The sequence below is a fragment of the Erpetoichthys calabaricus genome, chromosome 9 (genome assembly GCF_900747795.2).
Source record: "Erpetoichthys calabaricus chromosome 9, fErpCal1.3, whole genome shotgun sequence".
NCBI lineage: Eukaryota > Metazoa > Chordata > Cladistia > Polypteriformes > Polypteridae > Erpetoichthys > Erpetoichthys calabaricus.
The window spans coordinates 80,334,073-80,347,379 of record NC_041402.2 but is presented as its reverse complement, the minus strand read 5'-3'; the positions used below and the strand labels follow the sequence as shown (position 1 = coordinate 80,347,379).

Sequence of the window (13,307 nt, the reverse complement as noted above, 5' to 3'; positions counted from 1 at the left end):
TACAGATTTCTACTATTATAAATTTAGTTTAATGCATAGAGAGAATCATCACAGGGTGAAGTAGCACACATCATTTCGTTTTTTGCAATGTGCTTCAAAAAACAACCCGTGTAACAGACAAAACAGGAAAACTCAACATGTTTATCTGAGAGTGACAATGAATAAGCAAAGATAATTCTATTAATGCAAAAGAGACAGAGACATAATCAGAATGTTTTATTTATGGGTGATTTATCATAAAAGGGATGGTCAATTACATTAACATATTAATATAAAGTACTTTCTGTTCAGTTTTGTAATGAATACCAAGATGGAAACACAGAGGCACACACCAAATGACAGTTAAAGGCAAGAAGCGGTGCATTTAACAATCAAATATCATACTCTGAGAAGTAGTACCTTCACTCTGTTATGTCCAAGGGAGACGCTTCATAATACAGTAGATACCAAACTGGCAATAAATCACAGCTGTTCTTTAGCTGTTCCTTATGTCCCATTACTCGTCCATGTACCCCTGATCATCTTCCATCTTGCATACAGCCTCTCTTTGCAATCCACTAAAGACCACTTATTTTCTGTGAGGGCTTCTATTTATTCTCTACTAAGCCTCTGCTGCATTCTGGGCTCAAAATGTTAAATCTGTGAAAATGCTAAATATGGGAAAGTTAAATTGGGGTTCTATTGCGAATGGATGCATGGGGCATTCATGAAGCAAGATGATTTGCCATGCTCGTCCAAGGATGTGACTCACTAAATTAAATGGGTGTGTGTGTGTGTGGAAACTGAGGTCCCAGTCCACCTTTATATCTGTTGCATGCCAACAACATTCACTTTAATATCATTACACCAGTAGCGAATAACAGTTCTGCCAAAGTGCTGTCGTGTTATACCTTAGTTTTATTTGTTCAGATTTTTCAGTTCCCTGCTTTTGATCAAAGACATTTTAATTGAATTAAGTGTTCATGGAAGAGTTGTGACCAAGAAGGTCATTCATGTGATGTGGAAATAAAGACAAACAATTAATCTATGCATGAAAAAAGAAGTACCGAAAAATGATAAGTTTTCCACAGTGCAAATCTGAAATATTCAGCTCTAACAGAAGGCACTTTGTCTGCTGAATGGTACATGAATGAATGTCTGCAGGCAACAGCAAAGAACAGTGGAGGCTTCCTGCAGGCTTGGATGTATTTATGTAAATGGAGTTGGTGATTTGATCAAAATTGATGGCCCTCTGCTCACTGCTAAGAAGTACAGGCAGATTATTACCCATCATAGAATATCATCACAGAAGTGTCCGATCTGTCCCAAGTTCATTCTGTAGCATAATAACAGTGACCCCAAACACACTTCCACAATCATAAAAGCACTATCTGCAATCAAAAGAGGAAGATGAAATCCTGCAACAGACAGTATGGCCATCACAGAGCACTAATCTCAACATCATCAAGCAAGACTGGGATTCCTTGCAAAGACAGAAGAAAGGAAAACAGCCAGTCTACAGTGGAACTGTAGCAAATTAAAAAAAAACATGAATTTTGGAGATGTGGAGCAACTATCCATGATAGTACCTTCAGAAACTCTATACATGTGCATTCAAGGGCACCGCTGCTATTTTTATGGCAAGGGGTCATCACACCAAACATTGGTTTCATTTCTGCTTCTTTCTGTTTACTATACGTCACAATTTATTCTTTAGTAAAAACACTATTTATGGCATTATTGTTGAAAGCATTCATTCTTTACAGAATGTTTTCATAGGTGCCTATGTATTTGTTGCCTAAAGTGAATTCTTTCACGTGTACCTCTGTCGTGATATGTAGCAACTGGCTTTAACAGATGATTGAGTGAAATGGTTCATTCTAAGTAGAATTAGTGTATTTTAAAATTTATTGTGTGGAACTCACAAATATAACAAATGCTCCTGTGTACTGCACATGTTTTCGTTTTTGCTTAATCCCACCACTTACGTTGCATGGGAACCATTAATAAGTAATTAACTCTTTCATTAGTGGGAGGCAAGGTAGCACAGTGAACTAAACCCTCATTGATCCTAATCTTGTGTTTTTAGTTCCAAACCCATCAGTCTACACATCTCTGCTTGTTCCTGTGTAGACGTTTTACACTGCTTTTACACACTTTTCAGTTCTATGTCCACAAAGACATGAAATTTAAGTTAACTGCTGTCTATATTTTGTATGTGTTTGGGTGCATATAGTGGGATCTGCAATGGACTTCTGCACCATCTAGATTTGCTTTCTGCCTTGTGTCCCATAACCATTAATCAGATTTTTAGAATGTAATCTAAATAAGTGATTAGTCTATTTGCAAATTTCCTCATTAGTAAAACATTACACTTTGATGAGAACAGGCTATTCAACCCAATAAGCTTGTCCATTCTGTTCACCTAGATTTTCCAAAATAACATCAAGTAGATATCTGAAAGTGTGAAAGAAAGCTGTGCTCTCCCTTGGTAATTTATCCCATATCTAATCTAAGGACAATGTTGTGTAACATGAGTTGTTTATTTCTGTTTCATCTCTTTAAGAGTTTTGGAAACATGATTTTGAGGCATTGAGTTCATTTTATATTTTTGTGAAAAGAGAGTGAATGCGATATCAGGGATGTGCAGGAATAATGCAGTTTGTTGACATGCAGAAGAGAAGCACAGGAAATAATTTTGTATAGAAAATAACAGGTTTAATTTTCACTGCATTACAAAGGAACAGCAATATTACTGGCATAATGATAAAGACCCAAAAGCATGTATCTTTTTAGTTAACCAGTTTGTCATATGAGTCACATTCACATTTCAGTAATACTTTAGAATAAAGAATGCTTAATTAGACTGTTATTATAGGCTTTATTGTGCATTGTGGATGCACTTCATAAAACAAGCAGTACTAGCACCAAAGTATGTCTGAGGATGCTTTACAAGGTAATTAGCCACAAATAACAATCTAATAAATTACTTAACAATGCAGTCGCTACTCTAATGTATAACTCATGTTTCCCACAATACTGTATGGTTTTAATAACGAGAGCCTTCTCTTCCATCCACCCACACTTGTTAAGGGAGGCACAGACTGTGACGTCACCATCTGTTCTCCTAGCAAGCCGATTATGTTGCAGATGAAGGTTGTTGTCATAAGAGTAGGTAATTAAAAAATAATTGCAAAGTCCTGATTAATCACATTGCTCCCACAGTGTGGGGAATTATTTTGTGAACCGCAACACAAGCAGCAAAAACGAGATCCTGTTATAAGCACTTGAGTGAAATGAGCCTTAAAGAGGGTGTGTAAAATTAATGGCACCTTATCATGTTGCTGTGTTCTCAGTTATGGTTCATCCATCTTTTCTAACTTTATTGAATAATCTAGTCCAAAGGTTTGTTCATTATAGCTGCACATGCTTTAAATTTCTTGATTAAGTTGTACATCCTGAGCCTTGAGAATTTTGTCAAGTGTGACACAGCAATTTGTTTGGCTGCCTCACAGCTCCAAGTGCTATCACTGTCTGTGGATCTTGGATGTTCTATCCGTATCAACTTGCATGTTCCTTTAAGTACTCTGGTTTTCCTTCCATATTATTTAGACTATGTTCAGCATATCAGTTTTGATTTTTTTTCATTCATATCTGACCCAGATGCGATTTTTACAAGTGTATACACAGCAAAAATCACTATTAATCAATACTTTTCAAATCAGATTAAAATCAATTTCATGTAAGGAACTATATCCAATATAGACTATATGCAACTTAAAGGTGTCCTGTGTTTGAATGCCTGAGTTACAATTGTATGGAAATGTTCACTCTCTAACTAATTTTATGTTACTGTTCATGCAGCTGTAATCAAATCTCTGTATTAAAAATCAAGATTACAGTACCAGTTCAAGATGTCAAAGGAAAGAAAGCAAGGCAGTCAGATTAATAAGCATTTGGGTAACTGTTGTCTGCCAAGGCAACCCAATTCCTGTTTGTTCAAATGGAAATGGCATCTCTTGAGGTATCCGTCAACTTACGTCTCGGTTACATTCCAGTACTGGGGATGCAAGTCAGTTACAGGTGTATCTCAGTAATTATAGATAGATAGATAGATAGATAGATAGATAGATAGATAGATAGATAGATAGATAGATAGATAGATAGATAGATAGATAGATAGATAGATAGATAGATAGATAGATAGATAGATAGATACTTTATTAATTCCAAGGGGAAATTCACATACTCCAGCAGCAGCATACTGATAAAAAAACAATATTAAATTAAAGAGTGACAAAAATGCAAGTATAACAGACAGTAACTTTGTATAATGTTAACGTTTACTTCCCCGGGTGGAATTGAAGAGTCGCATAGTGTGGGGGAGGAACGATCTCCTCAGTCTGTCAGTGGAGCAGGACATTGACAGCAGTCTGTCGCTGAAACTGCTGTTCTGTCTGGAGATGACACTGTTTACTGGATGCAGTGGATTCTCCATGATTGACAGGAGCCTGCTCAGCGGCCATTGCTCTGCCACAGATGTCAAACTGTCCAGCTCAGTGCCTACAATAGAGCCTGCCTTCCTCACCAGTTTGTCCAGGTGTGCAGCGTCCTTCTTCTTTATGCTGCCTCCCCAGAACACCACCGCATAGAAGAGGGTGCTCGCCACAACCGTTTGATAGAATATCTGCAGCATCTTATTGCAGATATTGAAGGATGCCAGCCTTCTAAGAAAGTATAGTCGGCTCTGTCCTTTCTTGCACAGAGCATCAGTATTGGCAGTCCAGTCCAATTTATCATTCAGCTGCACTCTCAGGTATTTATAGGGGAGACGTCAGATATACTTAGGTCCTGCCTTTTCTGTAAGCATTTTAAACAAACGTAGTGCCTTTGCTGTGATTATCATGGCTTTATTGTTGATATGCTTGTGGTTCTGGTCCTCAACCCTCATTGTAATGACCTTCTAGACCAGAGGTGGGCAAAGTCATTCCTGGAGTGCCGCAGTGGCTGCAGGTTTTTGTTCCAATGCAGTTGTTTAATAAGAAGAACTTATTGATAAAGTAGCGCTTCATTTTAGTTGTCTCGCTCGTTAAGATTTTGAACCCTTATTGCTTATTTTACTCTTACACAGCTGTACTTTGGTTTTTAATTGCTCCTTATTAGCAATGAGATGCAAATGACAAAAGAAATCAGCATTTCTCCATTTAGCTTGTTACCATTTACACCTTTTTGGTTTAATTAAATACTTGGAATGAAAGTGAAGAGAAAACAAGTGAAGGACTGAGAATAACTCATCCGTTTTAGACTTCAAATCATTTGAGTGATATCCTTAGAAAGGAAAAAAAATCTAGGATATGAGAATGACCTGACATGGCAGAGTTAAAGCACTAAGAAGCCATGAAATTAAATTATTGGCAAGGATTGTTTTCTAATTAGGCAACTGGGTTGGAACAAAAACCTGCAGTCACAGCGGCCCTCCAGGACTGACCTTGCCCATCTCCTGTTCTAGACTCATTGCGCATCACGAGCAATGGACTGTAGAAGCTAGAAGGCAGCTCTGATTGCTGTGTCTGTGCCCCTCCCAACACTGATCGAGGGGCTGATTCTCCAGGTAGCCCTGTCCCCATGTGCAGGTCTCGCCATTGTGAAGAGCACAGGAGTCACACTATTGTGGATTTCATTGGTGCAGATTCTTGCGATTATTGTACAGTGGGACCAGCCAAAGAGGCATGCAGTAACATTCACTGCTTTGCCATTTTCATATTGTTTGATTATTTTAAACTTTGTTTCTAAATCAATTACATGTCTTTGATTCTTGGATTTTTCCATAGACTTATCTTGGTGACATTTTGGGGTCATGATCATGTATTTAAATTCACAAATATATGGAAGCTCTGAAATTCGAAACACACACAGGAGATGCGAGTGAATAAGACTGGATGCAAGGAGCTGGTGACTGATACACTATGAAGTAGCAAAATGTTATATAGTTCAGTGTTCTTTTTTCTTAATAAGCAGAGAAAGTACACATTAGATATTGTATAATAATAAAGAGTTTATACAAATATCTGAAACATACTGTATCTCTTTTTCATAGCTGTGAAGTACATATCCTTTATTATACTTTAGATACATACTGTACCTTTATACAGCTGGCATCACAACCGATTTTGTTTAGAGTGCTCAACTGTTGGTTTTGTTTAGAAAGCACATGGTACAGGAAAATGTCCGATCAGATGTTAGGGCAGATATAAGACAGATACCCGCTATACACCTCAGATGTAATTACAATTGGACATTACTCAATAGGTAGCATGTCTAAATGGATAACTGTATGCATATTTTTCAGAGAAATTCTTGTGGACATATTTTGAAATAAGTAATCAAAAGCCCCCTTCAACATTTTGAAATTGTCAAACCACTGCATTCCATCAAACCCTCCATATCTCGCCCCTACCAGTCTTTTCCCCTCTCTCATGTGCACAGATTTCAACTTACAGGTATGGCAGTGATAATTGCACTCCAAGCAGAAGCTAGTCTTTCATTTTCTATTTCTCTTACTTGCTGTCATAAGCTGACAAATTTGTGAATATCCTGAACTGAAAATAATATTAAGCAGCATGCCAGCCAGCATGCTGGTGGTATTCATGGTGGACTATTAAGCCACATAATCTGACAACTTTATTTAAATCAATTTTGACATGCGATGAAAATTCAAGGCAGACACCTGAGCATACTCATGTTGTATTTGGATCACTTTCAAAATTAATTCCAGCAATCAACCAATAAATTATGGCTATGAGTTAAAAATCAGAATCAAGTCGCTTTTATCTACACTGTGAATGTCACTAATGACCTGGATGTAAGTTTAATTGGTGACTCTAAACTAGTTCAGCGTGTGTAGCAGTGAGTCCTGACATGGAGCTGTGTGCTGATTATATCATGTTTATACTATGCACTCAGTGTTGACTGGTTAGGCCTATTTGACGCTGAAATGGACTAAGCAGGTTTGGAGATGGATACAAATTATCAACAAGCATGAATTCTAAGCCATTTGTTAAAAATATAAATATAATACCTTTACATCAATCACTGAACAAGCAAGTGGCAGCACTTGAGAATTCACCATTTCCCAAGGATCAGAGGTTAATCCATAGGACAGGCAACAGACCAAAATCTAAAAATCAAAGAATCCTGAAGGATCCATAAAGTTGAGGTAGGTTTTACTAGACAAAAAAACACAAAGGGTGTTATCAGCAGAGCTTGCAACTTATTCTTCTCTAAACGAATCTATGAATTACTGGAGTAATGGCAAGATGGTTCAGAGGCAAGGAGAGAAGCTGCTGAGATCTGGACATTTGGGAAGTCCACAATTGAAGAAATCTGAATCTTTATGTGCAACCATAAAGTTTTCTTTAGCATCTGTAAAAGAAATAAATGGTGGCTGAACCCTTAAATGATACAGTGGATTCAGAGAGTACTCAGACCCATCCATCCATCCATCCATCCATCCATCCATCCATCCATCCATCCATCCTCTTCCGCTTATCCGAGGTCGGGTCGCAGGGGCAGCAGCTTGAGCAGAGATGCCCAAACTTCCCTCTCTCCGGCCACTTCTTCTAGCTCTTCCGGGAGAATCCCAAGGCGTTCCCAGGCCAGCCGGGAGATATTAGTCCCTCCAGCGTGTCCTGGGTCTTCCCCGGGACCTCCTCACGGTTGGATGTGCCCGGAACACCTCACCAGGGAGGCGTCCAGGAGGCATCCTGATCAGATGCCCGAGCCACCTCATCTGACTCCTCTCGATGCGGGAGGAGCAGCGGCTCTACTCTGAGCCCCTCCCAGATGACTGAGCTTCTCACCCTATCTTTAAGGGAGAGCCCAGACACCCTGCGGAGAAAACTCATTTCACCCGCTTGTATTCGCGATCTCGTTCTTTCGGTCACTACCCATAGCTCATGACCATAGGTGAGGGTAGGAACATAGATCGACTGGTAAATTGAGAGCTTTGCCTTACGGCTCAGCTCCTTTTTCACCACGACAGACCGATGCAGAGCCCGCATCACTGTGGACGCCGTACCGTACTCAGACCCTTCTGTACACATTATTGTGCTGTAGATTTAATTTTTAAAGGATAAATGTGAAATCTTTGCCCATCATTCTTAATTCAATCATCCATAATGGCTAAATGAAAACCTGCTTTCAGAAAGGTTTGCAAATAATGCAAATGAAAAACTGAAATCTTTCATTCATATACTGTATGTATTAAGAACCTTTGCTTTGGCATTCCAGATTGTAGGTACGTGCGTCCTTTTTGCTTTAACTATACATGAGATGTTTCTAGATCTTGAATGCAAGCCACTTGTGGCAAACTGAATGGACTCAACAAAATTTAGAAAGGCACCTGTGTATAAAAGGTCCTTACAATTCACACTGTATGTCAGGACTAAAACCAATCCATGAAATCCATGGAAATCTCTTGATCTCTGTGATAAAATTGTGGTAAGGCATAGATCAAGGCAAGGGTATAAAACCATTTCTTAAGCTTTGATTGTTCAGCCAAACTGAGTTACCAGGCAAGAAGGGCCATGGTCAAAGAAGGTGACCAAGACCAAGGTCACTCTAACAGAGCTTCAAACGTCATCTGCTAAGGTAGAAGAACCTATCAGAAGAACAACCATCTCAGCAGCACTCTCAGCATTAATCAGGAGTTTATAGAAGAGTGGCTAGACAGAAGCCACTCTTGAGAAAAAGGCATATGACAGTTTAAAGGACTCTGAGATCACGAGGAAAGATATTCTCTGGTCTGATGAGACAAAGGTCTAACTCTTTCGGCAAAACTCCAAGCACTATGACTAGTAAAGACCAGGCACTGCTCATCACCTGCCTGATACCATCCCTGTGGTGAAGCATGGTGGTGGCAGAAGCATACTTCTCAGCAGCAAGGACAAAGGGATTGGTAAGAATTAAGTAAAGGAAGAATGCAGCCAGATACAGAGAGGTCCTTGGAGAAACCTGGCTCCAGAGTACCTCAGATTGGGATGACAGTTCAACTTTCAGCACAACAATGATGTAAAACATATATTGAATGTAATGCTGGAGTGGTGGCTTCAATACAAGTCTCTAACTGTCCTTGAATGGCCCAGCCAAAGCCCAAACTTAAACCCCACAGAACATGTGCAGAGAGACCTGGTGGTGGCAGTTTATAGACACTTTCCATACAATTTAATAGAACCTGAGAAGATCTGCCAGGAAGAATGGGCTAAACTGCCCAAATCCAGGCATGCAAGGCTTGTAGAGACTTACCCAAGAAGTCTAAAAGCTGTAATTGCTTCCAAAGGGACTTCTACAAATTAAGGGTTGTGACAGTTTGAGGCACGGTCGTCCTCTTGAACCCTCAGATCAGACGTCAGACACCAGATAAAAATCCAATTAATATTTATTTTATAATAATAATGTGCACCAAGCACCCTTCTCTCCACAATACTCATAAACAAATCAATAACCAATACAATAATCAATCCTCCACTCCCAGACGCATTGCCACCCTTCCTCCCAGCTCAGCTCAGCGTACTGGGCTTTCCCATGGTCCTTTATACCCCCTGACCCGGAAGTGGTTCCTGTTCCACAACCCACAAGTCCTTATTACTTCCGGGCCAGGGTAAACAGTCCTTTTCTTCAACCCAGAAGCACGCCGTTTCTTCCTGTCATGGGATTATGACGCACTTCCAGGTTATATGGCATGTAAGAGTCCACGAGCCTCCCTACAGCGACTCCTGGTGGTCCCCAAGGCATCCAGCAGGGCTGTGCATAAAAACTACAAAGTCCATGAGGCCCTGCTGGAATTCGGGGCACGTCCATGCTGTAGGGAGAGTTCCTCCTGGCGGTCTGGGGGTGAGGGCCGGAATATGTAGCCGGCCATCTATCACAGGGTTTAAATATTTACATGAATGAGAGATTTCAGTTTTTGATTTTTAATAAATTTGCAAGTCTTTCTGAAAACATTTTTTCACTTTGTCATTATGGGTTATTGAGATTAGATTTATGGGCAAAATGGCAAAAGTATCCATTTAAAATTAAATCTACAGAACAATAAAGTTTTCAGAAAGTAAAGGGGTCTGAATACTTTCTGAAAATCCATTGTATATAGGAGCTGGGCAATTGGGAGAGTAGGGGATAATGTTGTAATACAGTAGAGGTTTGGAATAAACTGTTAATGAAAAAAAAAAATTGCCGTCCTCCAGGCACTGAAATTGGCCAGGCCTTTTACTAAGAATATATCAACACATGCAGTTAATCCTAAAAAAGGAGGGCAAATTGCTGAAAGCATTTAAGTAGAGGTTTAAATTGGGAGACTTAAACACAAAATTAGCAGTCAATTCATTTTTGTACTAGCATTGTGTTCATTTTTTTTCTTGACATTTGAAATGAGGGACTGTTATTCTGCCAAGTGCCAGGTTGTCATTAATTTTTTTAAATAAATACAAGAGAAGCAATTCTTTATGCAGTCAAATATTGTGCCACTGTTTTTTTTTTTTTTTCTCTGCAGCCGGTGTGGTCTGTCTCCCAGAGCTAACAGTCCTTAGAAATAAAGGAATACATTTCTGGCAGACAGGTACCTGTGCTGCCCTCATTGGCCTTTCTGTCAAAGTATCATCTTCAGAAAATTAATGAAGCTTGGCAGAAACCTTGGTGATTTTGATGTTTATTTTCTTATTACAGATTGTGGCCCAGAAGAAAATGACAAAGCCGTTGTTCTTAAAATATGGAAAATACGCAGGGAAATCGACAATAACAGTGAGTAGGAGCTTTTCTGTCTGGTGTACTGGAAAAAAGAAAAAGGCACTTCTAAAAGACACCTACACAGAAATGTACTGCAGCGGAAACATCTTAGCAGAAGGTCTTTCTTCTACTCATCATGTACACAAAATGTCGCAACAAACAGCTATTTAAGTGACAGCTTCACTACAATACTCATTGCTTGTCTCCCATGACCAGTTAGAACATGTCAGAAAATACACTGCACTATAACAAATAAGTTAGTAACACTGAATTAAGAAGTAATTTGTACTTGAGTCCTCAAAAGTCTGTCATCTGTGTTGCCTGTTTGAGCAAAACAAAGATGAATACTGTACAGTAAAGGAAGAAAGTTAACGTCAAACACCATTTTGAATGATTTATCTCAATTCTTGGCATTATTGAAGCTGTAATGATCATTTGCATATTGCTATAGTGGCTTTGAAGGTTTAGCATCTCAATTTATTTCTAAGTTGGTCCAGTATATGTGAATATGTGCATGCGGGTACCCTAGCTGGTCAAACCAGGGCAAGTATTGCCAAGAAAAACAAATATTTGGATATTTTGTGCCATATGTTTAAGGTTAAGCATATCTACCCTTAAATTCTACCCTTCATCTGTCTGCTTTTAAGGCTCAGACAGATGAAAAAATGTATAAAAATCATCCTGTAGTGAAACATTGGAAGGCTGACTGATTGCGCATGCTGTAAATGTGCTAAAATCTTTCTTATGGCACCAGGCCAGCCTAATCCATATGTAAATGGGTTAAATGAGTTCTAGTCAACAGACTCAGAATGGGAAATGCTAAAACGAAATAAATAAAGTCCTGTGACATACATATTTGACTCTATGTGCTAAATATGTAGAATATTCTATTATTTGAAATTATGGAAACCTTCTCAGGGTTTATCAAGAAGCATATCTGAAAGGTCTACCTAAATTAAAATATTTGCTTTTCAAAAGGAATCTTCTGATCACCACAGAAGTTTTTTCTTCCACATTTTCCAAAAATTGTAAACCTTGGAGTCCACATATGATAATAACCATAATTGCAATTAATCTCACTTCATCACCCAACCATGAAATTAGGTTATTTTGATATTGATTACCACTAACAGAATTGGCAAAAAATTTGAATAAAAATAAAACAACAATGACTGGATGTTAAAATGCTGGCTACATTTCAGTACATTGAAAAACAACAATATCTTCAATGAAGCACATGTCTTAAAATTTGTATTACTGTATGGATCATCTTGATGGTAATAAAATAAAAAAATAAAAAAGGCTGTGTAAAAAGCACAGAACTCTTATCACAAAGAGTTGAATTATATCAATAATTTTAAAGTTGCCTTAAAATAAGGGTCTGAAGGCAATGCGTACAGTATATACCCTTCACATCTAGTCATAATTTCTGGTTATTTGAATAAGATGAGCATCTTCATGCAAAGCTTGTCACCAGTGTCCTCATGGTTGAAACTAAATAATAATGTGAGAGGGTATACTGTACAGTGATACTGTACTGTACATCATGACTGCTAGGCAATGCTCAGCAAGCCAATGTACAACAAAACAAGAAAAACAAGACATGCTGGTTACAGATTACTGTGTATATTCACATATAAGTTGGTTCTTGAAACCCAAAAAATCGATCAGAAAATCAGACCCCGACTTATACACCTTTTCAAAAATGTGACACTTAATTTTCTTTACATCTTCTTGCCTCCTCCAATCTCTTGAAGACACATCGAATTTTGTTGCAGCAGCGCAGTTAACAATTTCTTTCGCCAATTCAACAACGTTTAATTTAAAACCAGCTTCATATTTTCTTCTGATCAAACACTCCATCGTAGATAAGGGATCCTCTTACAATAAAGGTGTATGAGAGTGTGAGATACAAAAAACACAAATCAGTGCAAACATCGCTCCGGAATAGTTTGGGCATTACTGTGTGGTCACATAGGCCGTGTGCTCCATGGTTACTCTCTCCCGTGGGCGTTAGCATATCATAATGTCTTGGACCAATAGCATGAGTTTTCCGCATTCGACTTATACGACTGACATTGTAAAATACCAGAAATTATACGGTAAAATCAAGTCCCGACTTATCCGCAGGAGAACTTATCCGCGAGTATATACGGTATTTATTTACTGTATATATTTTCACTGTCCTTGTAAAGGTTACGTTTCTCTCTGATAAAATCCCTGTCACCAACATGCTATAAAGTCAATGTGCTCTACGCTGTCCTTCTGTAATTCCCAGAACAGTGTGATAGTCACAGTTTCTATTCTGAGTGGAGTCAACAGCAAATCAAACTTTCTCTCCCAAAATTATGTTTTATAGTCTCTTGTGTGGGTATGTCCTAAAGAACTGATCCTTAATGCCACATCTTTCCCCATCTGAGAAGGTCCGAGCTCCCTGAACACCTCTCAGAAGTGTCTTAGGTTTTTTATTTTTTGTTTTGTTTCTGGCTCCTTCCTGAGTAGAGAAACAGACTCCTGAATAGCTAGAGCTCTTATATTTTTTCTCTGTA

The 13,307-nt window shown here is 38.6% G+C and overlaps 1 protein-coding gene across 1 annotated transcript in view; it reads left to right on the top strand.

Annotated features, from left to right (window-relative positions):
• cpne7 (copine VII) overlaps window positions 1–13,307 on the top strand; it is a 251,789-nt gene that overhangs the window by 92,273 nt on the left and 146,209 nt on the right. The window contains exon 4 of the mRNA XM_028809797.2: window positions 10,699–10,773. Within this exon, the coding sequence (XP_028665630.1) occupies window positions 10,699–10,773 (75 nt within the window). The remainder of the gene's footprint in view (window positions 1–10,698; window positions 10,774–13,307) is intronic.